The 25,839-nt window shown below is 42.1% G+C and overlaps 1 protein-coding gene across 1 annotated transcript in view; it reads right to left on the bottom strand.

Annotated features, from left to right (window-relative positions):
- Positions 1-1,344: 1,344 nt before the first annotated feature.
- The window catches only part of MRPS5 (mitochondrial ribosomal protein S5), a 150,116-nt gene continuing 125,621 nt past the window's right edge, over positions 1,345-25,839 (bottom strand). The window contains exons 7-11 of the mRNA XM_089686502.1: positions 24,775-24,821; positions 23,226-23,283; positions 20,563-20,625; positions 13,823-13,959; positions 1,345-1,854 (exon numbers count right to left, since the gene is read on the bottom strand). Coding sequence (XP_089542628.1) covers positions 1,630-1,854; positions 13,823-13,959; positions 20,563-20,625; positions 23,226-23,283; positions 24,775-24,821 — 530 coding nt within the window. The 3' untranslated portion in view covers positions 1,345-1,629. The remainder of the gene's footprint in view (positions 1,855-13,822; positions 13,960-20,562; positions 20,626-23,225; positions 23,284-24,774; positions 24,822-25,839) is intronic.

The raw sequence follows: 25,839 nt of genomic DNA, 5'->3' as shown, positions 1-25,839 counted from the left end.
AGTGGTCCAAAAATCCAGTAGAGAGGTGTAAAACTCATTAACGGTTACAGCAAGTAATTGATTTCAGTTTTGTTTTCCAAGGGGTGTGCTGCCAAATATTAAATTGAGGGTGCTAATAATTTTGTCCAGTATTGAAGTTTTGCATGGAATGTGTCAGAATGTTTTTTCCACTTTTTTGTGTCATACCAAAACAAACAAAAGAAATAAACATGAGAAGGCCTAAACATTTGTAGTTGCAACAATTTTCTGAGCGAAGTGGTGCATTATCTGACAGATGTGCAGGGGTGCCAATATTTTTGGCCATGACTGTATCTGGTTCTACTTTTTGCTCTTAGTTGAACAAAGAATAATCCCCTGCGCTTGACAGAAGTGCATTGACAGGCAAACAGTGAGTTCTCTTCAACTGATCTAACAAAAGCACCGACTTTGCTGCCCTCTCAACAGGCCAGGGAAATTCATAAAACGAACTGCAAAAACAAGAGACAGAGGGTGCACCAGCCTAGCGCATGGTGATTTTATTAATAATAAAAAGAGTGGATGTATACTTACAAACAACACAAGTCAAAAGTTATATCATACTCTATAATGAACATGAGACTGTCTGCCAGGTGTTCCATGCTCACTATGGAGTATGATATGCCTTTTACTTGTGTTGTTTGTGAGTATACATCTACACTTTTTATTATTAATAAAATCACCATTGAGGTAATGCGCTATGCTCATGCACCCTCTGTCTCTTGTTTTTACTTTGTACCTGGCAGTTGAACAGAGAAGCAAGCTTGAGTTAAGAGATCCAGCAAATTTACTCCATGCTCTGACATGGTGTTGAGCCTACATGGGAAAGAATGTGTAAACTAATTACTGGGTAGCTGGCACCATAAGGTGGCAGATTATAAATAACTTGGTAAATTCATCTCACTAACCGCACTGATTGCCTTGAAATATTTACAAGGTAAGGGAAATTAGGTAGGCATCATCCTACAATGCATCATTGGTGCTTATCATCAGTCCTGAGCACTGAAAAGGCATGTTTAAACCTAAAATTTGTTAAAAAGTCAGAATCTGCACAGGGGCTTTAGAAATCTCAACCAAGTGCATAATGTGTACAATCATGTGTACGTTGCATTACCATATAAACAGTGTGCTTCATATTATGTTTCTGAAAAGTAAGATTTTTTTTGTACTGTCTATAGTTGAGATGGTGATGCATCAGTGGTGTGCCAACCATGTATATGTGCACTGCTGACAAGTCAACAATGGTGAAAGCAAAATTGTGTAATGAAAAATAGTACAATTTTGTAAATATATATAAACCATGACCAAATTATACAAAGAGATGCCAAGTATAAATTAATTAGCTTTATTTTTTAGTGACATTCTTTGGACATATAAACCATACATGTTGAGCACTTTACACATTTTTTTCATATGAAGGACATGTTATGGGCCTTATATTTCTTTGCCGTGACTTTATGGTGGCAGCTTTGTCATAATGTTTCAGCAGTGTGTCCTTTTGTAATGTGAGCCACACATCTAAGAGTCAGTTAACAATAATCACATAGACAAAGAAAGTGAATAACAGAGGCTGGATATGTTTCCCTTGCAGTCAGTCACATTTTTTCTAGATCTTCACAAAACCGTCCTCTTCACATTTGACCAGGCAGAGCGTTTTATTCCCTGGGTCACTTTAACATCATCCCAGTCTAGTGGTGTGTCTTGTAGATCTCCTTCAGGTTCGGGAACTGTTGAAAGGGATCCATGAGGTGCAGCTACAATTCTAGGGAGGGGACCACATTCTTCTCTAAACTCCACAACGTGAAGACCTTTTCTGTTGGCTAGGTCTTGATGAGTTTCCTGTTTGAACAAGCAAATGATCGTTTCTTTGATAAGTCTTAATTTTTTACAAAAAATAGACATTTATCAAAAAAGCCTTAAACGAAAGTGCAAAGATTTTATACCTTCTTTTATATCATAAAATGAACAAAAACAGTCTAGTAAATGTTGCCAATGATCCATAATTAAACAGTTGGCAGAATATAAGTGCTAGTAAGGTGTGGCTACTCCTAACCAAAGTTTCCATATTTGGCATTTATAATGGTTAACAAGTCCAGACCTTAACAGCTGTATTCAAGTTGGAAAATGGTTCTATTGATTGGCTGTCTAGCACTGTGAAGTGCATTCTGAGAAGGATCTGTATTCTGCAGCATCCTGTTAATAAGGCATGAAAAGCGAAAGTACAAAAGTGAGTAGTAAATCAGGTCAAGGGTTTTATGTCAGAGATGCTTTACTGATTCATGGTGATGAAACTTCAGGTTTGTTTAAAATGAAGCTAATGGGTTATTGGTAATACTATGTCATTGGCATTAGTTATGAGCAAAAGGCAATGACTAAAGAATAGGCATCAGCCACATGGGGATTATGCCCCGCATTGCTTGCTGTCCAGGGTTCTGGCACTGCATCCACTGTCAATTGTCTTATTATTTAACAGCTTAGAAGACTGACTCAGCAGCTAGCCAACTGGCTACTTATCAGAGCTCAGATACAGAGGCAATTGCAGAGGTGAGAGAACTCGAAGCTCCACCTCCAAGTGCATTACACACTCCTGACCATGTATTTTGTGCATTATACACTCCTGCACTCTGTGGGCTTCTCATTCCTGATTGCTGCATTCTGTGCCTTACATAGTTCTGACCCCTTCAGTCTAGTATACGTTTATTTTTTTATTTGTTCTGGGGGAGGAGGCTTAAAAGTAAATTTATTTTAAAATCTGTGCATTACCTGCTCTTGTTCCCCAAGTTCTTTGTGTCACACTCCCCTAACCCCTGCACTTTGTGCATTACATACCCCTGCACTCTGTGAGATACATGCTTCTGACAGCTGCACTCTGTGCATTACACGCTCCTAGCCCCTATACTCTGTGTGATAAATGCTCCTGACCCCTGCACTCGGTGCGTTACACGCTCCTGACTCCTGCACATACGTTGTGTCATATTCCTGACTGCTCTATAGTATGCACTTTGTACTTTACACGCTCTTGACCACTGCACTTTGTGCTTTATATCATTCTGACTGTTATACTCTGTACCCTACATAATTCCAACCCTTGTACTATGTGCGTTATTTATATCAAACCACTGCACTCTACGGATTTCACTTCTGGACCACTGCTACCTATGCATTATGGAATTCTGACACCTGCCCTCTGTGTATTATATACTTCTGACCCCTCCACTCTGTGGATTATGTACTTCCAACATCTTCACTCTGTGCATTATGTACTTCTGAACCCTGCACTCTGCATGGTACAATCTCCCCCTATTGCACAGACCGGCTCCGATCCTCCTCTTCTCAGGTCCCCCGCAGGCGATCTTGGCTCCTCCTCTTCTTTTTTTGTGTCCCCCATAACAAGCTGTTTGCTATGGGGACACATGTTGCATGCACACTCCCGACCTGTGTGTCTACAGAGCAGCGCTTTATAGACGTACACAGCGTGACTTAGTGCCCCCAACTTCCACTTAGGTACATTTGTTTGACAGCAGCAAGAGTCAATGGCTCCTACTGCTGTTCAAGACCCTGTGTGAACAGGAAGAGAGGGGAGAAGAGATGCAGCTGTGCACAGTACTGATCTTTTCTTCCCTCTCTTCCCCTTCACACAGGGAAGGGGGAGCACAGACAAATAGAAAATGTTTTTTACCTTAATGCAAGCAATGCCTTAAGGTAAACATTTTTACGTTTAGTATCACTTTAAATAGTTTAACACTTTAAATACTCTTCCTTGTTGCATACTCCTGATACATACTGACCTCTGCTCACAATAGGTTACACACTTCTAACCCCTGCACACTGTGTGTTACACACTCCTGACCACTGCACTGCGTGTGTTACACACTCCTGACCACTGCACTGCGTGTGTTACACACTCCTGACCACTGCACTGCGTGTGTTACACACTCCTGACCACTGCACTGTGTGCTACACACTCCTGACCACTGCACTGTGTGCTACACACTCCTGACCACTGCACTGTGTGCTACACACTCCTGACCACTGCACTGTGTGCTACACACTCCTGACCACTGCACTGTGTGCTACACACTCCTGACCACTGCACTGTGTGCTACACACTCCTGACCACTGCACTGTGTGCTACACACTCCTGACCACTTCACTGTGTGTGTTACACACTCCTGACCACTTCACTGTGTGTTACACACTCCGGACCACTGCACTGCGTGTGTTACACACTCCTGACCACTGCACTGCGTAGTACACACTCCTGACCACTGCACTGCGTGTTACACACTTCTGATCACTTCACTGTGTTTTACACACTCCTGACCACTGCGCTATGTACAATATGCTGCAAAGTAAATATTTCTGAATAAAGTGTTTCCATTTTAAAAAAAAAATTGTTTGTACCAAGGTTTATGTGTGTCTGTGAAACTCTTACCTGTAAAACAATAATAAAGCATACTTTTGGTACAAGGACTGTGGCATATGTTTGCCATGTATATAGTGAGAAGCCTTATGTTTTATTTAAATATGCCACTTTAAGCCCTTCCCTCTGTTAGCACAATTTGGCCATCCCCACCACATTTTACTTTATGAGGCTTGCGTATCACATTGTTCCTGGATGTGGTGCTTTTTTTAGACTGTCATAGAGGTGCATTTATTTGTATTTAGTTTACGCTTCATAGCAGGGCACAGGGTATGGGTCCCTAAGAACTGCTGATTTTCTTTCTGCTGATGGACAAGTGCAAGTTAAGGTAACAAATGCAGCCTAAATAGGTGCCATTCAGAAAGCTTCCTAAGAAAAGCTGTGCTAGATACTTCCATCTATAAGAGATGGATATACAATTTGCCAGCAGGATTGAATCTCTCAACTCTTGTTGGTTGTCCTAATAGCTTTAGTCCATAGCTAAACAGGGGTGAATTGCTCTGCCTACTTTCCCTTTGATCCCTTACAGGGTTAAATAGCTGGAAGATAAACAGATGGTAACATTGTTATAGAGCTACACTATATATTAAAGTATATATCAAACCAAAAACAGTTTTTTAGGTTTTTTGGGGGGTTTTTTTAGAAATAAAGGAAGGATTAAAATTAATTTCCAGTTTTTAATGCTCCGTTAGAGAGAATTCTCCTGAATGCCTGTTATGCTGGCAACAGTTACACCAGACAGGAAGCGAGAGAAAATCTGCAACAGGAACACATACAGAAATACAAATCTGACAAGTGTTCTAGTCTTCCCCTACATTGCTAAAGAAAATATTTGGTTTTCTCTCTCTGTATGGCAGCTGGAAAGTTCACCTTACTGTCTGGTAAAAGGTTGTCAGTGGGACAGGAAGTAAGGGAAATCTTGCTAAGGGCTCATGTACACGAGGCATTTGAAAAACTCTTCTAAACGATGGAAACTGACTGCTGGAGAACGTAGGTTAAAAAACTTAAGTTTAGCTGCGTTTGCATACCACCTTTATGCGTGTTTGTGTTTAGAAGTGTTTTTTTAAGATAACCTCAGGAGACCTTCCAAAATGCCCAGAATGCACTGAAAAATAGTAAATAATTACCTATTTCAGACATTTTGAGAGAAATAGAGAGAGCAGAAGCAGAGAGAGCAGTATTTGTTGAGATGACCTGTCTTTTCTGGTTGTATTCACTATGGATCCCATCATGAGCATAATGCAGCACGTTCTACCATTTTTTCCTTTGTGCGAAACCTGGAACTGACTGCGCTGGTGTACTGGGTCCATGTGAATACATGGAAAACACTTTGCATGCATTTCTGATAATGAAAAAAGGCTCTGGACAGCATCTGGATATGGAACAGTTAAAAAACGCTTCTAAACGCGGTTAACCACGTTTACAAGCATTTGCCATTTAAAACGCACGTAAAATCTACTCCTGAACGCAAGTTTGGTGCGTTAAAAAAAACGACTGTAAACTCAACTGCCTGTAAACGACATAATGTACATGGGCACATAGGAAAACATTAGGGAGAGTACAGGGGCTGCTGAAAAAAAAAACACTGAACAGCTCCTGAACGTCAGTTTATCAGCTGCAGTGTACATGAGCCCTAAGAGAGCCTTGAACCTTTCTCCTCTCCATCTAAAAACGAAGAAAAATGTTTTGGCTAGACATGCACTAACAGTTCCGGCTGCAAAGTTTGGCATCTTAGCAAAAATAAATGGTGTCCATTAAAACCTATTACTTGAAACAAACACCTTGTTTTCTGGGTTATTAAGGAAGTAAAGCTTCTGCCATAGGAAGACAGGGTACAATGCTTTAACGGACTCCAAGATTTATATCAGCGGTGCAATGGGTTTTGCAAAGTAAAAGGCATGATGTATAGTCTATCTATAGTCGGGAAGATGCTTGAGAGATGGATAAGGAACCACATAGAAGAATGTTTGTTAGGAAACGATATTGTAAGCAATAGTCAGCATGGACTCACAAAGTACACAAGTTGTCAAATCAACCTGCTTTCCTTTTAGAGGGATGTAAGCATTTGACGCAGTTTGACACAGAGAAGCATAACTAAAGCTATTTTGGCTATATTTCTCCTATGGATCAAAGGAGTGCATTTACTTCTGTGACCTGTTTCCATCCTACAGTGGGCTGAAGCCCAGTAACGGTTGACGTCACAAACCCAGTCCAGGCTCTGAAAAGATCCTGACCATATGGTCGGGATCCACGCATAACCCTGATCTGGCAGCTGGCTCAGCCTCTTAGCAAGCCGCTGAGAACCCGAGCCAGCAGCTCCCCTCAACAGCTCAGCATTCCAGTGAGTGCTGGAGGGGCAAAGCAGAGAGCTGGAAACTGACAGTCCCCATCTCTCTGCTCATAGAGTGCTGAGAACTGGTCAATTAGCAGTCTTATCACCCAATTCCTAGCGCAGAGCCATTGATACGATGCTGCATCCACCTAGGTGAGTATCTTTTTTTTTTTTTTTTGCTAAATCCCAAACTTCTCTTTTAAAGATTATAGGAAAAAAAGAGTGATGACAGACAAAGACCAAATAGTCCATCGAATCTGCCATTTAAAATTTTTTAAAAATGTATTTAGAACTTTTTTGTTGTATAAATCCATGTTTATTCAAAGTATGTTTGAATCCACTTAATGTTGACTGACTATTTCTGCTGCAAGTTTATTCCAAGCATCAACTAATCTTTCAGTAAAATAATACTTTCTATGATTAGTTTTGGACGTTCCTCCTACTAGTTTGAAGTTATGTCCCTGTGTTCTTGATTTTGGCTTCATATTGAAAATAATGCCCTCCTCCTCCAGCCTCAATCACACCCTTAATGTATTTAAACTCTTCAATCATATACCTTATTTCCTCAAAGATTAAGTGTCTGAAGTTTCTCCTGATTTGTTTAATCCCCCGGACCTTTCACCATTTTTGTTGGACACAATATTCTAAATGAGGTCTCACTAAAGTTCTATATAGAGGAATCAGGACATCCTTCTTCCTGCTGGTGATCCCACTAAAAATACACACAATTATTATATTCGCTTTCCCGCTGCTTGACCACACATAGGTATTCCCAAATCATGTTACTCTGTAGTTCTTGCCAATGTAAGTTCAGTGTGAACTCATACTTGTTAACATATGTATTAATTATACCAACTTTGGAATTAAAAGTACCACTTTTGTGTTTGCAGATGTTTACCAAGCTTTGTAGTGGAATAAAGTTCTTAAGGAGGATCTGGGTGTATAAGTAATTCATGAACCCAATAACATGCCCAGCATGCATAGCCAAACCGCAGTTTCTACAGCAAGGAAATAATTTCTCATATTAAAAGAGGTATAGAGTCCAGAGACAGGGGGACACAATGTTCTCCCTTTTCAAAGCATTAGTAAGACTTCATCTGGAATATGCAGTTCAGTTTCGGGCACCAGCTCACAAAAAAGATATTGGGGAACTGGAGAGAGCACAGAGAATGACAACCAAACTGAAAAGAGGCTTGGAGGACCTCAGAAATTAAAGTGTTACTAAACCCAGGACCCTGCACACACTATATCTGCTCTCCCACAGTACACAGAAAATGGAAGTGCAATTATTTTAGTAACTATAAACTGCTACATACCTTTTCTCATCAGCAGTATATAGCAGTCTTGTGACTTCTATCAGTGCCCAGCAGAGCACGTGTTAAAGCTTGTAGGAGGAATTTTCATTTTGCTTTAGGAGGATGCAGGACCCTGACCTCTGTCTGGACAGTGCTGATTGGCGCTGTGCTGATCACATGCAACCTCCCAGGAAAAAATAAAACTTTTCTAGCAATACACAACAACTGAGCATGTGTGACTCCTCACGATATGTCTTATCAGGAGATAAGAGGGGGGGGGGGCACTGGAAGAAGGGGAGGATCAGAGAGGTCATGATCAAAGCCTGTTTTTACACAATGCAGAGGATTAACCCCTTAGGTTTCACAGTAAGTATAATAAGCATGCTTTACTGCATATACAAACTGATTTTACTGTTGTGGGTTTAGTAACACTTTAAGTTAAGTTGACTGAAATTAGTTAATTTACCCTTAGGAAGAGGATTAAAGGGGATATGATCACCATGTATAAATACATACATTGTTCATATGGTGAACTTAGTGAAAAAGTATTCACTTTAAAGTAATTGAAAAGGAAAAGAGAGTGCTCTTTGCCTCTGGAGAAATGTTACCTACATGTATGAGTGTGAGAAGTGTGAAAATGTGAAATAGACTCTGTCATGAACTAGTTCTAGCCAGCTCAGCTATTGTTTAAAACATTCCTAAATGCACAGAATATAACTGAATATTAACATTTATAAGTAATAACACCAGAGATTGTTGATCCAGGAAATATCTGATTGTCTTAAGGGATCAGGAATGAGTTTTTCCCCTGTTGGGCAAAGTAGACCATGTTTTATAAGGGTTTTCTACCTTCTCCTTGATCAACTGAGGGTATACAGTTCTGTATATGTAGGATTTCCATTTATATATTCCGTTTCTTTATCGTACACAGAGCAGGCTATTCATGACTTTGTGGGTTATAGGAAACCTATAGGTGAATGGACACTGGCCGACCAATCAGAGAGGAAGTCCACTCCTATATAACTCCTCCTACACAGGAAGTACTTCAGTTTTTTCTCCAGTGTTTATAAGGTGGATGGTCACTGAAAGGGATGCTTATGCTCCTGGAGCATACTTAAGTTTCAGTATGGTTCCTTTGAGAATCATGGACTTTAGTCGGATCCATTCAGAAAGCTGCGAGCTAAAATGGATGGTACCCCAGACTCACTGGATTCGGAGAAGAATCCTCTGGGTTTTGCCTGTAATGCAGCCTTATGGCGCTGGACCCCACATAGATGTAACCCTGTGCAGTTTTTAAATCTGTCCAAGGCACTTTTCAGAGAGGTGCTATATGGGTGTGAGGCAGTGGCCCCACATTATGGGGACTGGGTCCTTGAAGGTCTGTATGACAATGCCCGCAGTAATGGGTAAAGGTTGGTGCCTGGTGGAAGTCCGCGACCTGCGATGGGACTGGTAAGATATCTCTTTTTTCTTTTTATGAGAAAAAAAAAAGAAAAACTAAGCTCAAACTTGGAGGGAAAAAGGAGAGATATTGTTTGGCAGACGTTTCCACCAGGGGGAGTGCTCATGGCATTTTTTGCCCAGAATGCTTGCCTAGTGTTCTGTTGAGAGCCACTAGAGGGAGCATTGTGATCCCCAGGAGTGCAGCCGGCCATTGGCTATGAGGCGCGTGCATGGTGGGGTGCGAGCGCATTCAGCGGGCATGCGCAGTAGCGGCCGTAAAAGGAAGTCAGCCATATTTATATACTAGGAGGCCTGGGCACACGTGGGCTGCTGTTGCTGCCACTGAGGGATTCCTGTGGCCGGGATACAGAGCAGGCTATTCAGTGGGACATGTGAGTACACCTCTGAGGGGGAAGTGTTGGCCAGTCAGTCAGGAGCCACCCTTGGTGGCTCATAAGGTCAGCATTTTGTATTGAGTGTTTTTCTTCAGCACACTACTTGCATAGCTGTATCTTGTGGTCTGTGTTTACTAGTGGAGGTGCACAGGTTTTTATGCTATCTGAAGTAATGTCTTACAGAAAGCGGAGTGGGGGAGGCACAACACGAAGGGTCACTAATGTGCCGTCGCCAGGTCTTAAGGAACCTAGTCGAATGTCCACTGTAGTATCCACTCCTCAGAGGCCAGAAGTGACTGGGCAGTCTGAGTCACTGCATTTATCTGTCATTGCAGCTACTACTGGGGTATCTGCCTCGGCATATGTAACCAAGGATGATCTGGCTTCAGCCTTAGTGGAATTAGAGGAAAAGATCGCTGGGATGATTGCATCAGTTTCTCAGGGGACTAAGAAGCGTGAGAGATCCCCATCACTTGAACCTTCGATCCTGGAACAGGAGAATGAGGAAGAGCTGGAGGAAGGTCAAGCTGTAGAGTCTCTATCTGGGGGGTCACAGCCTGAGGAGAAGCAGGTGGTCTCTGCCTCCCAATCTCATAGGTTATTAGTCCAGGACCTCACTGATATGGTATGATCTGGGATTCAAGCTACCTCCGATAGTAACCTCTGAGGTTACTTATTCTTCTCTGGGCTCTTTGAAGCCTCCACAGAGTACTCAGGCCTTTCTGGTGCATTCTCTTCTGGAGCAAGTTATGTATGCTAACTGGGTTCACCCAGACAGGGTTTTTGTTCCACCAAAGAGGTTTTCTTCTTTGTGCCCCATGGAAGAGAAGTTTTTTTAAGAAATGGGGTATGCCTGTAGTGGATGCAGCCGTTTCATCCCTGAATAAATCTTGAACATGCCCTGTGGATAATGTCCAGGTTTTCAATGATCCAGCAGATAAGAAGCTGGAGTCTCTCCTTAGGGTCTCCTCCTCTCTGGCATGTTCTGCTGCACAGCCAGCAGCGGCTGCTACTGGCATTTGCCAGAGTCTTTCTGACCATGTCAAACGACTGCTTGGAAGACCGTTGGTGCAGGGGGAATACTCGGCCATGGATTTGGAGGATGTTCCACATCCTTTATGTTTTGCGGTTGATGCTCTTAAGGATTCAATTCAGCAAATTTCTCGCTTGGCCCTCTTATCAGTACACGTGTAGGATTTTGAGAATGAAAAGTTAGTCGGCAGAGCTGCCATGCAAAAAATTGTTGGCAGGTTTTTCCTTTCATGGAGACGGGCTGTTTGGGGAAGATTTGGATAAATATATCCAAAAGAGTTCAAGGGGAAAGAGTTCTATTCTACCCTTTAAAAGGAAATCCAAAAACCCTTCTTTTGAGGTGTCAGGGGCTTTGGTTGCTGGCCCCTCATCTACCAGGCAGTCGTTTCACTGCACACAGGTCCCAGCCTCCAGGGGTAGAACTCAGGTTTAAAACCTGAGGAGGCCCTGGATGCAGAAGTAATCCACGGCAGATTCAAAATTCGTCTCCTTGTGAAGGGGCACCCCCACTCGTTCGGGTGGGGGAGAAAGCTTTTGAATTTTGTTGCTGTCTGGATGGCTCTAATCCAAGACAAGTGGGTCATTTCCACTACTTCTCTGGGATACAGACTAGAATTTCAGGTCTTTCCCCTCCCCAGTTTCCAAAATCAAATATACCAATGAATCCAGAGAAGAGAAGAGTTTTTTTTACAGACACTCGATCGCCTATTGTCTCAGGGGGTAATCACGGAGGTTCCAGCAGACAAAAGGTTTCAGGGGTTTTATTCAAACCTGTTCACAGTCCCAAAGCCAAATGGGGAGGTAAGTCCCATTTTGGACCTCAAGGGGCTAAATCAGTTGCTAAATGTCCAGTCTTTTCATATGGAATTAGGTTGGTCAGTAGTGGCCTCTTTATAGCAAGGAGATTTTTTAGCGTCCATAGACATCAAGAACACATACTTACATGTGCCGATATTCATTTCCAGTTAATAGCACTACCGTTTGGGCTGGCCACGGCTCCCACAGTTTTCACAAAAAATCTTGCTCCGGTGTTGGGGCTGCTCAGAACTCGGGAGGCTGGGGAGGGGAAGGGGGAGCGGATTGTTGGTCATAGGCTATCTAGATAATCTGTTGCTCAGAGGTCGGTCGGTGCCAGGTCTGAAGCAGGATGTGGTCCTTACGATGCAGATCCTGGAACAGATGGGCTGGGTGCTCAACTTCAAGAAGTCGGCCCTGGAACCAGGGCAGAGCCTGGAGTACTTGGGGATGGTCTTAGACACGGTTCAGGCAAAAGTATTTCTGCCTCCAGGGAAATGTTGCCCCCTAAGGAACAGGGTTTGCAGTTTAAAAGCCAAGAGGTATTCTTCAATTCGCCTCTGTATGAAGTTGCTGGGGAAGATGGTGTTCTCATTCGAGGCTATTCCCTGTGCCCAATTCCACTCCAGACCACTGCAAAGGTACATTCTGACTGTTTGGAACAAGAAGATTTCAGCCCTGGATTGCTGCATATCTCTGCTCCAGAGGTACTGTGAAGCCTGAATTGGTGGTTGACAATTCACAATTTGGAGAGAGGGAGATCCTTTCGGCCAGTGGTGAGGAAACTGGTAACCACTGATGCCAGCCTCTCAGGTTGGAGTGCTGTCCTGGAGGAGATCTACATTCAGGGAACGTAGCTTCCACGAGAAAGGGTTCTACCCATGTCCTGGGACTTCGGGCAGTGAGACTGGCTCTGAGGACATCCAGGCTTCAGGGTTAGCCTGTAAGGATTCAGTCCGACAATGCCACAGCAGTGACATACATCAACCACAAAGGTGGTACCAGGAGTTGAGGTGCTCAGGAGGAGGTGAATTACATTCTGACCTGGGCAGAGAGATATGCTCCAAGTTTGTCAGCAGTGTTCATTCCGGGGGTGGAAAATTGGCAGGAGGATTATCTCAGTCACAGGCAGTTGATTCCAGGGGAATCTGAGGTTTTCAAGGGAATCGGCCAGCTATGGGCTTGCCCGGATGTGAATCTATTGGCATCCAGGTTCAACAGCAAGGTCGGTCTTTTTGTGTCCACGGTAAGGGACTCTCGCACGGCAGGGGTAGATGCCTTAGGGATTCCTTGGAACCAGTTTTCACCGATTTATGCCTTTCCTCTGATTCAGCTGCTGCCATGTCTCTTACACACGTTTCAGGAGGAGCCTATTTCAGACATACTGATTGCTCTGGCCTGGCCCAGAAGGGCTTGGTACACAGAGATAGTGAAACTGGCAGTAGACAGACCATGGTCCCTGCCATGTCGGCCAGAACTTGGAAGGCTTACAAGGTCAGGAGGTCAGATGCTCTGTTCATGCTGCCAGAGGAGCCTAGGAAGGGGCACGCGGCATCAAAAGGCGACTATTTCACATTGGATCTGCCAATTGATCATTCAAGCCTATGGTTTGAAAGGTAAGGTCCCACCCTTTCAGGAGAAGGCACACTCTACCAGGAGTGTGGGGGCATCTTGGGCAATCCGGGATCAGTGGCTCAGGTTTGCAAGGCCGCTACGTGGTCTTCAGTTCACACATTCACAAGGTTCTACCAGGTGGATGTCAGAGCCTCAGAGGATTCTGCCTTTGGCCGCAGAGTTTTACAGGCGGCTGAGTAGGTCCTGAGGGATTATTAATGGTGGTTATCATGTTGTCATCCTTCCCTCAAATTTCTTCATTGCTTTGAGACATCCCACATAGTCATGAACAGCCTGCTCTGTGTCCCATGATGTACAAAAATTGTTTTTTTTGTACATACTTACCTGTAAAATCCTGTGATGTGCTCCAAGAAATGGATTTTACAGGTAAGTATGTAGAAAAGAAATCTATTTTTTTTCAATAGCTTGATTGACTTATGTCTTTTTCTATCTATGTAACTATGATATAGTGACATACCTGCTCAGCCAGACCCTGGAAGAGTGCCCTTGTAATGTTAAGCAGATTAACAGAACCTGACACTTTGGCATACATGTCCTTGATGCCAATCAGTTTGCAGATAGTGATGATTGCTCTGTGGCAATGGAGACCATAACCTAAAAAAACAAACATACACAAACATGATGCAGTTTTTTCTTAAATCTGAAAGGTAGAGACATACCATAAATAAATAACATTAAAATTGTTAGGTGATCCTAGGAATCCTAGGAAAAAGAGACCTATCACCATAAATGTGATAAAAGCCTAAACGCAAAAATGTTTAACATCCGAATTGAAAATTTTCACTGTGTAGTTCAGGGAGTGTCTTAAGTAAATTTAAGCGGCTCTAATGTAAATTTTTTTTGCTTTAAAATAACAAACATGTTATACTTATTTGCACAGAGCAGCCCTGATCCTCCTCTTCTCTGGTCCCCCCACCATTGCTCCTGGACCCCCCCCACCACTGAGTGCCCCCATAGCAAGCTACTTGCTATGGGGGCACCTGTGCAGGCTTGCTCCCAAGCCTCGCTAGCTGAGTCTTTTTACACAAACAGGGGGATTCAGCCCACCTCCTTTTCATTGGCTGTAACTGACCGCAACAGGAGCCAATGGCTTCCACTGCTGTCTCTGAGCCAATGACGAGGAAGAGAGCAGAGAGAGCCTTGTTGGATTAAGATTGAGCTCAGGTAAGCATAAGAGTGGGCTGGGGGGAACTACATGCAGTTTTTTTTACTTCAATTCATAGAATGCATTAAGATAAAAAACCTTCTGGCTTTAGAACCATTTTAAAGTACCGTACAGTATGTCCAGCATCGCTAAACGTTTTATTTTCTAAGTTGTGATTTTACCATTATTCAGGGTTCTGTTAGTGGTTTCTGAAGAATCCAGTCTCTTCCTGTCTGGTTGAATCAGGACATGGAGTGAGGGGAAATCTCTCTAACACATATAAACTCTAGAGGAAGGATAGAACCCCCATCAGCTTTTCATTGCCATTTCTCTTCCAGTTTCAGATTTTCCCTCACATCTTGTCTAGGAAAATCATTAACACTAGTAGGGAAAGTGACATTTGGTCACAGATAGCACTGAAAACCCAAGAGGGGTTCTAATCCTCCTTCACTCTATCCAAAACAAAACCAAAAAAACAGTTTCGTTTCAATCTGAAATTCACAAACGGCCATATGAAAAGTGGAAAATTATTATAATCACATCACTTGCTGCTATCATACGTTCTGCTTTTGTTTTTCTGGGTGCTAAAATTTGATTGGCTTTGGGTTACTTCTCAATTTTTCTCTGCGCTGCTTTCTATAAATGAATTTCAGTGGAATCAATACCACTCATCCTTTAGTAACCAAACAATTCTGATATATACATGACTATACCCAGAAGAACAAGAGACTTATCACACTGAAATAACAGTTATTTCAACAGCTTTGATGTCTGTGATTTACTTTGATATTTTGTGGCTTTCTAAAATAACATATTATTACAGCAAAAAAAGAAGAAAAAAAAAAAAGCAAAAACAAAACACGGACCCAGAGCAGTCTGCAGTTCTTTTACAGCATTTGATAGCTTGTCACTAAACCTGTAATAGGCAACGCTGGTCAGTGCCGGGTAAATGAGAACGCCTGCCCCTTGCTTTTTCACTGTGGCAGCTCAAATAATCCTACAGATTTTATGTCTAGAAGAGCAATGTTGGCATTAAATTATAGTTCAATTTGCAAGAACACAGAGTTCTCAACAGCTCACCAAAAAAAGAAAAAGAAAAAAAAAAACTACAGGAACAATTTACCGAAAGGAAACTGGAGTCCAGTGAGCTAAATTAAACATTTCAGCCATCTAGTAAATTAAAGTGTGATGAATAGCTTTTTAAAGATCATTCAGATGAAAATGTGTACAGAGTTTATTCTTCGTGCTGCAGCAAGGAAATCAATATATTCTTCACCAGTAAAAATGACTCGTGGTCTCCTAGTTTTTTTTTTTTCCATTATAGTTTAGAAGAAAAAGAAGAATATTAGTGCAGGATAGCATGCCCTGCTATAATAGAATTTTTCGTTGTTACGACAGATAGAATTGCTTTACAGGCCGGTGCTCTTCACCCAAGAAATTAGCATTTTACTCCATCAGTATATTGTGATCAACACAAATTTACTCAGTATACCAGTTGCATAAAATTAAACTGGATATTACTAGTTGGAAAAAGTTAGAATTCCGATTTTCCCTTTAAAGCTGACCTCTTCTCCCATTCCCAGTTAGTGTCAGGAATCAACAAAGATGGCCAGATCTGTGTGGCTACACTTGGAAACTGAGACCAGACTATATATAGTCAAGTAAATTTAATAACAAAAGACTTCCACATACCAGCAAACAGGAAACAAGCAAACATGAAAATACAACTGAACTATAACCATATATCCAAAATGCCTAACTAAGTAAAAGGAACCCTAACACTATAATACAATATGTACAATAACATATATATACAGTTAGGTCCATACATATTTGGACGCAGGCACAATTTTTGTTTTTTTTTCAGGTATTTACCAAAACACATTCAAACTATAGTTTATAATGGGTATGGGCTGAAAATGCACACTCTCAGGTTTAATTTGAGGGTATGTACATCCAAATCGGAGGAAGGAATTACAGCTCTTAAGAGTAACCATCCCCCCTTTTTCAGGGGACCAAAAGTAATTGGACAATTGAATCAAAACCTGTTTCATGGCCAGGTGTGGGCTACTCCATTATTTCTTCATCAATTAAGCAGGTAAAAGGGCTGGAGTTCTAAGTGTGGTATTTGCATTTGGAATCTACTACTGTGAACCTGCATCATGTGCTCACAGGAGCTGTCCACGCAAGTGAAACAGGCCATTGTAAGGCTTCAAAAACTAAACAAATCCATCAGATAGATAGGAGCAACATAAGGAGTGGCAAAAACAACAGTTTGGTACATTCTGAGGAAAGAAGAATGCCCTGGTGAGCTCAGCAACATAAAAAGGCATGGACGTCCACAGAAGACAACAGTGGTGGATGACTGCAGGATCCTCTCTATGGTAAAGAAAAACCCATTCACAACTTCCAGACAAGTGAAGGACACTCTTCAGGAGGTGGGCGCATCATTGTCAAAGTCTACAGTCAAGAGAAGACTTCACGAGAGCAAATACAGAGGGTTCACTACAAGGTGCAAACCATTATTAGGCCTGAATAGAAAATCCAGATTAGACTTTGCCAAAAAAACATCTAAAAAAGCCAGACCAGTTCTGGAAAAGCATTCTTTGGATGGATGAAACTAAGATTAATCTGCACCGGAATGACGGGAAGAAAAAAGTGTGGAGAAGGCTTGGAACAGCTCAGGATCCAAAGTACACGTCATCTGTAAAACGTGGTGGAGGCAGTGTGAATGCATGGGAATGCATGGCTTCCAGTGGCACTGGGTCATTGGTGTTTATTGATGATGTGACAGAAGACAGAAGCAGCTGGATGAATTCTGCAGTGTTCAGAGATATACTATCAGCCCAGATGCAGTCAAATGCAGCAAAGTTATTTAGACAGAGCTTCACAGTACAGATGGACAATGATCCAAAACACACTGCAAAAGCAACCCAGGAGCTTCTGAAAGAAAAGAAGTTTAATATTCTGCAATGGCCGAGTCAATCACCTGATCTCAACCCCATTGAGCATGCATTTGACTTGCTGAAGGCAAAACTAAAGGCAGTAAGACTCACAAACAAAGAACAACTGAAGACAGCTGCAGTTAGAGCCTGGCAAAGCATCAGAAGGAGGAAACCCAGTCTTTGGTAATGTCTATGGGTTCCAGACTTCAGGCAGTCATTGCCAGTAAAAACTTGCTAATAAAAAATAAAAAATGAACATTTTATTTATGATTATATTCATTTGTCCAATTACATTTAAACCCCTGAAAATGGAAGGACTGTGTATAAAGATGGTTGCAGTTCCTAAAATTTGTACTTGATAACCCCTTGAATTAAAGCTGAAAGTTTGCACTTCAAATTCATTTGGATTGTGTCATTATAATTTATTCTGGTGGCATACAGAGCCAAAAGTATGAAAACTGTGCCCGTGTCCAAGTATTTATGGACCTAAGTGCGTGTGTATGTATGTATGTGTATATACACACAAACACACACACAGTATCTCACAGAAGCAAATACACCCCTTGCATTTTTGCAAATATTTTATTCTATCTTTTCATGTGACAACACTGAAGAAATAACACTTTGGTACAATGTGCGTAGTGAGTGTACAGCTTGTATAACAGTGTAAATTTGCTGTCCCCTCAAAATAAGTCAACACACAGCCATTAATGTCTAAACTGCGGGCAACAAAAGTGAGTACACTCCTAAGTGAAAATGTCCAAATTGGGCCCAATTAGCCATTTTCCCTTCCCAGTGTCATGTGACTCATTAGTGTTACAAGGTCTCAGGTGTGAATGGGGAGCAGGTGTGTTAAATTTGGTGTTATCGCTCTCACTCTGTCATACTGGTCACTGGAAGTTCAACATGGCACCTCATGGCAAAGAACTCTGTGAGGATCTGAAAAAAAGAATCTACATAAAGATGGCCTAGGCTATAAGACCCTGAAATTGAGCTGCAGCACCGTGGCCAAGACCATACAGCGGTTTAACAGGACAGGTTCCACTCAGACAGGCCTTGGCCATGGTCAACCAATGAAGTTGAGTGCAAAAGCTCAGCGTTACATCCAGAGGTTGTCTTTGGGAAATAGATGTGTGAGTGCTGACAGCATTGGTGAGGTTGAAGGGGTGGGGGGTCAGCCTGTCAGTGCTCAGACCATACGTCACACACTGCATCAAATTGGTCTGCATGGCTGTTGTCCCAGAAGGAAGCCGCTTCTAAAGATGATGCACAAAAAAGCCCGCAAACAGTCTGCTGAAGACAAGCAGACTACGGACATGGATTACTGAAACCATGTCCTGTGGTCTGATGAGACCAAGATAAACTTATTTGGTAAAGATGGTGTCAAGTGTGTGTGGCAGCAACCAGGTGAGGAGTACAAAGACAAGTGTGTCTTGCCTACAGTCAAGCATGGTGGTGGGAGTGTCATGGTCTGGGGCTGCATGAGTGCTGCCGGAACTGGGGAGCTACAGTTCATTGAGGGAACCATGAATGCCAACATGTACTGTGACATACTGAAGCAGAGCATAATTCCCTCCCTTCGGAGACTGTGATGCAGGGCAGTATCCAACATGATAACGACCCCAAACACACCTCTAAGATGACCACTGCCTTGCTAGAGAAGCTGAGGGTAAAGGTGATAGACTGGCCAAGCATGTCTCCAGACTTAAACCCTATTGAGCATCTGTGGGACATCCTTAAATGGAAGGTGGAGGAGCGCAAGGTCTCTAACATCCACCAGCTCCATGATGTCGTCACGGAGGTGTGGAAAAGGACTCAAGTGGGAACCTGTGAAGCTCTGGTGAACTCCATCCCCAAGAGGGTTAAGGCAGTGCTGGAAAATAATGGTGGCCACACAAAATATTGACACTTTGCGCCCAATTTGGACATTTTCACTTAGGGGTGTACTCACTTTTGTTGCCAGCGGTTTAGGCATTAATGGCTGTGTGTTGCGTTATTTTGAGGGGACAGCAAATTTACACTTTTATACAAGCTGTACCCTCACTACTTTACATTGTAGCAAAGTGACATTTCTTCAGTGTTGTCACATGAAAAGATATAATAAAATATTTACAAAAATGTGAGCGGTGTACTCACTTCTGTGAGATACTATACATACATACATACACAAACACACACATATATATACATACATACACATGCACAAAGTAAGGAACATGGGTAACAAGGAAAACCAGAGATGCAAGGAAGGGGGAAATCAGGACTGAGATCAGGGAAAAGAGGAGCAGATAAAAGGCAGTAGGGTGCAGGATGCAGGGCAAGGGCAAGATCAAGAGCAGAAGCAGGATAAATGGCAACAGTATCAAACTTAGCACAGCAAGCAAGCCAAATCACAGCTGCAAGGTGTATCCGCAGAAGGACTTTAGTACCCTCTAGGCAGCCAGCATCAGGTAGAAACTGATTACTAGAACATGCTGGGAGGCACCTTCTGGTGGACAGTAGAACTACAACCTTCCACCCAGGGAACCACAGGGCCACCAGCAGGTGATTCAGGTCCTGACAGTTAGTTTGGAAAAAAATTACCCTAAATACTTACCTAATCCTGTGGTCACATGACACTCAAAATCCTTCTTCTTGTTTTTTCCTTGCAGAAGAGGAAAGGTCCTTATTTGGGTGTCCAAGCCACTCCCTGGGTGAGGGAAGCGGTCCCTGCTGGGAGAACACAGTGATTACTGCTAGCAGCTATAAAAGTCGCTAGTAATAATCGCATGTAAAATCCGACAGGCTGGTTGTATCCAAGTTAATCGATTGATCAACTTGGGTACATTTAGTCTGTCCATACATGGTTCGAATCTCAGCCGCTCCCTGCTGAACTGGCCATTATTCGAAACGTCCAATATTCGAACCGTCTATGGCCAGCTTAACACAGAAATTAAATGCCTGCTTTAGGTATTAGGTCTTTTGGTTAAGGCAGCTTTTTCACACTTTCACACAAACTGAAGACTGTGAGCCTTCTTTAAAAATAAGAAATTGAGCTTAACAAAATTATTATTATTATTATTATTATTAGAAAGCTATGAAATAAAAAAAAAATAAAAAATCACTTACCTGAGTTTTGTTTCTTCAATTTAATTGTTGTTCTCTTATATTTTGCTGTGATGTCACGATATACTAAAAAGCATACAGGAAAATGTTATTAACCTTATTACCACCATACGAAGTATACTAAAGGAAAAGTTTAGGACAGCATCCACTTGTAACAAACCCAATGACTTCAACAAGAAGTGCGTAAAACATTATATTCTAAAATAAAATTTCACATGCCTTTGTAAACTTGAAGATCCAATATATTTAAAGTTATAATAACGCCTTTTTTAAAATAAAATAACAAACATGTCAAAGTTACCTGCTCTGTGTAATGATTTTGTACAGAACAGCTCCAATCCTCTTCTCGGGCCCCTTGCTGGTGATTCTGGCTCCTCCCCCCTGCTGAGTGCCTCCATAGCAAGCTGTGTGCTATGGGGGCACTTGTGTATGCCCTCTGCTGAGCCCCACTCTGTGTGTCTAAAGGAAACACAGAACGCAGCTCAGCCCCACTCCCCCTCTCTCTCCTCACTGGCTGTGATTGACAGCAGTGGGAGCCAATGAGGAGAGAGAGCTGGGAGAGGCACTGCTCCCATGCACAGTGCTGGATGGAGATCTGGGCTCAGGTAAGAATAAGGGGGGCTTAGGGGGGAGTAGCGCACAGAAGGTTTTGTACTTTCATGCATAAAATACATGAAGGTAAAAAACCTTCAGCCTTTACAACCACTTTAAGGTATCTACAGACAAGCAATGCCACTTACCTGGTATTGCTGTTTTTGAGCCACAATTTCATATCTAAGAGTACCTGCAGACAGTATCTGCCCCACACATCTCTTGGGGAACAGTAATCTTATCCAATCTCTTGTATCCCCATGATAGAGGTGTCTGCAAGTGCCTTCTCCTCAACTCTGACTTGGCATCACTACAAAAGCTTAGATGCACCATGCGTTCACATTTACTGCATGGCATTACTGACAAATGAAGATGCCTGAGGGAAGTTGGGTTGTGCATATAAGTCTGACTGTCCTCTATGGTCAACTCAAGTTGTCAACTATCCAAAAAAAAAAAAAAGAAAGAAAACCATACAATAACTCTCACCCCTAAAGCCCCATTTTCCCTGTTTTGAAGAAAGTGCCTATTTTGAATTTGATTCCGTCGACTATGATCAACAATAGAGAGACCTTTCTCGTGCTGCATTTTTTTTAAAACTGTTCCATTCCAGTTTCTGCGGAATGTATAGCAATTAGAATCATTCGTCTATTAACGTCTACCTTGTCTAATGTAAAAAAGGGAAAATTGTCTTAATTTTTGCAATCGCTTACTAGGAAGATATGCTTAAAGAATAAGTGCACTTTAGGATTACAGACTACCCCTCACCCTCCTCTGTTAACTGCTGAAAGCTGAAGAACTTATAGCCAAGAAAGTTTACATATGAGGTCTATTTCCCTACTTATTTGCAGAGGCAGGTGGGCAAATAAAACCTTGTTCTCCAAAAGAGCACCAACCCTTAAGAACCCCTTCACATTTCATGTGCATTAACTGGCCTATTTTCATGCGGTGGCGGCGCATAGATTTTGAATGGGCTAGCAGCACATTTTTACACAACAGCAAAAATTTTGGCAACCAACCAAAACACGTACTATGTGAGCTGCAGTTGGCTTTACTATAATATAACCAAAGCAGGCAGAATCATTTTCAGAACATGTTCAAAAGAGTAAGCAGTAAGCATTGCTACCTGCAATTTTTCTTCCTTCCTTTTTACAAAACTGCTAATAGGTAATAAGATTTAGAGGTTTTCATATGGACACATTCAGGCAAGGAAGAACAAAAAAAGTGCTTTGAAGCAGGACTGACAGCTACTTCACTGTTGCTACATACAATCAGCTGAATAAGATAAATAATGAAAGGCATCTTGTGAGTGTAATAAGAAGCAAAGCCTCCTACTTATTTACTTGCTGTAAAGGACATCTCCTGCCAATATCAATAGCTGCGCTATGATCAAGTGTCAGTGACTGGGGATAAATGGCAGGGAAGGTGTTCACTTTGTGATAGGTAGCGGTTACTGGGCTGACAAGTTTCTCTACGTCGCTGTCAATGATACACATGGAATGACACCATTTTAAACAATGCAGAATTGTAATGTGGAACTTTTAGCTCTAGATATTATATTATCTACTGTATTTCTGAACACTACATCAAAAATTCTGTAAAGGAATATATGATATACAGGGCCTTAGGGGAAGAAACTGAATAATACAGAATGTTGCTCTAAGGTAGACAAGCTGGGTGCTGAAATTTCCATGTAAATGTACCTGCATTCCTGATTTTATTCATCTCCCCCATCGGTGTAAAGAAAGTTTTTACTATGCACTTCTTTTGCAGAGCTCTATATTCGGTCAGAAACCCAAATAAATTAAATAGAAACGTATTCTGATCACAAATTACTGCAGAAGCTTCTGTTATGTATGTGGTCCCACAGTAATAGAGGTCTACCTCTAGCCTGTAGAAATTGAAGGGTGTTTGCTTGGGGAGCAAAAGCCACGCCACCCCCGGCTAGGTCTGCCCCTGAGAATACACAATTGTTTACTAATGTTAACAATGATATACTAAAAGGAAAAGTAACATTAACATAAATACATAAAACACCACACAAACACATTCTTCCCAACATCATGAGCTAAACTTACTGGTATGATCGTTGTATCGTTCTATGTAATGTAGATAATGGATGGCTCTGTTTTTTGCCTGCGTCAAGAAAGTGTAAGTTTAGAATAAAAATGCACACATACATTTTAAACAGAGACGTTAGCAAGCATTTACTGTACTGCATCCCAGCTAGCAATGCTGAATTGAGGAATCTGCAGAGGCATTTCCATGCAGTGCAAAATATCAGCAGTATGAAATGACACAATATTACAATAACCTGCTGTTTTGTGCATAAGGCGATACAAACAGCAATGGCTACTTTTGACTGGTTGACAAGGATTCCTGCACTTATTAGTTCTTTTGCTTACTGAAAAAAGTGCACATCATCATGCTCTGGTAAAACGGTCCTTCAACTATGGCCCATTGCTTTCTGTTTGCTGGACCCTGGAATGAGAAATCCCCGCATGCACGGCCTTCTCCGTGTAGGCTGAAGTCTCTGTGCGCAGAGTGGCAGCGGGTGCTGGGACTCTAACCACTGAACACAAGTGTTGGGGGGAGCACCCCAGACACCAGTGATCTAGTAGTTCTATTTCCCCACTGACACTAACAATGGGCCACTATTCCTCTTCCCACTGACACCAATGATGAGACACTACTCTTTCTCAAACTGATACCAACAATTGGGAACTATTCCTCCTCCCAATTACACCAACAATGGGGAAATATTAATCTTTTCAACGAGGATGGGATACTACTTCTCCACCAACATTAACAAAAAGGGACTATTCTGTCTCCCGCTGGGGGCATTGTGTTTACTCCTAATGACATTGTGGTATCCTTCCTACTGCCCCTGGCACCTTCTTCCGACACTGCCCTGGGGGCATTCCTCCTACCAGTGCCTCCAGAGCATTCTTCCTACCACTGCATTCTTTCTAGCGCTGACTCTGGGGCATTCTTCCTACCACTGGACCCAGGGCCTTCTAAAAAAAAAGAAAAAACCCAGAAACCTCTATTTTGTCATAGAAGTAGCCTTACAGTGGTACATCACTGTGTTTAAAAGAGAAGTATAACCAAAGCTTTTTGGCTGTACTTCTCCTATGGATCACAGGAGTGCAGTTCCTTTCACACTCCTGTGACCCACTTTCAACTGACAGCGGGCTAAAGCTCGCTGTCTGCTGACTCACATAGCTGGTCAAAGCTCTGAAAAGATCCTGACCATATGTTCGGGTTCCATCCAGAAGCCTGGATCAGCAGCTGGCTCAGCCTCTCAGCGAGCCGCTGAGAGCCTGAACCAACCTTTCCCACCCCCTTCCACAGCCCAGTGCTCCAGTGAGACAGTCCAGCTCTCTGCTCAGAGTGGAGGGGAAAAATCAGCTACCACCAGCGGTGTCTGATCACTCAGTTCTCCGTGCAGAGCCAGCAGGGGACAGATGCAGCATCACACTGATGCTGCATTCAACTAGGTAAGTAGAATGTTTTTTTTTTGCTCCCATAGACTATACTTCTCTTTTAACACCATATAGGCTAATATATATTAAGGTAAGCATCACAAATAAATCTTGTTTGCATGTAATGACAACAATATCATACTTTTCTTAGTGCTACTAGTCTGTCACTGGATTTTCCAATTGCAAAACCTGTGAAGAGAATAGAAACATTGTATTACATGAGTACACAAAAACTAAAAAACATCATGCAACTTATAATCACTTCTCTGCATATGGCCAAGGGTCTTCTTTTTTTGCAGATAGGGTAGAATGGGGTTACAGCTTGGTATATTGTGAAGATCAGATTATAGCTGTTTAAAGGACTAGAGTTGTGTTGTAGGTAATTAATCTGGGGATGAAACCAACCTCATAGGCTTTCTTATATTCTCATGCATTATGGGCTTGACAGTTAACAAGCAAAAATCTGTTGCCCTAAACATTTCACTTTCTGCCCAGCTCCTATCTTCCACGAAGGACAATGTTTCATTCCAGTGGAACCACTCCTCTATATACTATACTTGGTTGGGAATCAACCCAATTTCTTCCTACAATACCCACTACGTGGCAAACTACCTGCTTCATTATGATCTCTCACAATATGCTTGATTCCTGTAAAGAGAATATCTTGGATAAGCTGTATTAACGGTATCAAAAAGCCCTTTCTCCTCACGTTATGTCATTTTAAAGTGCCCAGGGTCCCTATCCCCTCCTATGCCCTCCACACACTGCCAAGACTAGCCCTCACAAATAGCACAGCTGATTTAAAATTCATGAACCCACAGACATGCCATGGTGGACTTTAGAAATTAAACACTGTCTCCCCAGACTCTTGAGCTTACCATGACACTCTTGTCAGACACACTTAACTAAGCCTCTTAATGAAACATTTGTTACAAATATTGGATAGAATACAATTCTTCAATAAATTAATCTCCACCCAAAATTCACACTTCCTCCCTGGTCTCTACTACCTCTCCTCTTTCTACTCCTGGTGGACCTCACAGTTCCAAAACTACACCAACTACTCATCTCTAAAGGCTTCCTTAACTTTCAGAAGTTAAAAGACAAATACCACAAACCCAATACGGAAAACTTTAGATACCTCCAATGGAAACATTGCATAGCTGAACTCATTAAACCTAATTTCAACAGTTTCCCCCTTCAAGAA

This window comes from Staurois parvus, unplaced genomic scaffold (genome assembly GCF_062004578.1).
Source record: "Staurois parvus isolate SC_StPar_1 unplaced genomic scaffold, SC_StPar_1.0 ptg000401l, whole genome shotgun sequence".
Lineage (NCBI taxonomy): Eukaryota > Metazoa > Chordata > Amphibia > Anura > Ranidae > Staurois > Staurois parvus.
Note: the sequence above shows the minus strand (reverse complement) of the source record. Positions and strands in the feature narration are given on the sequence as shown.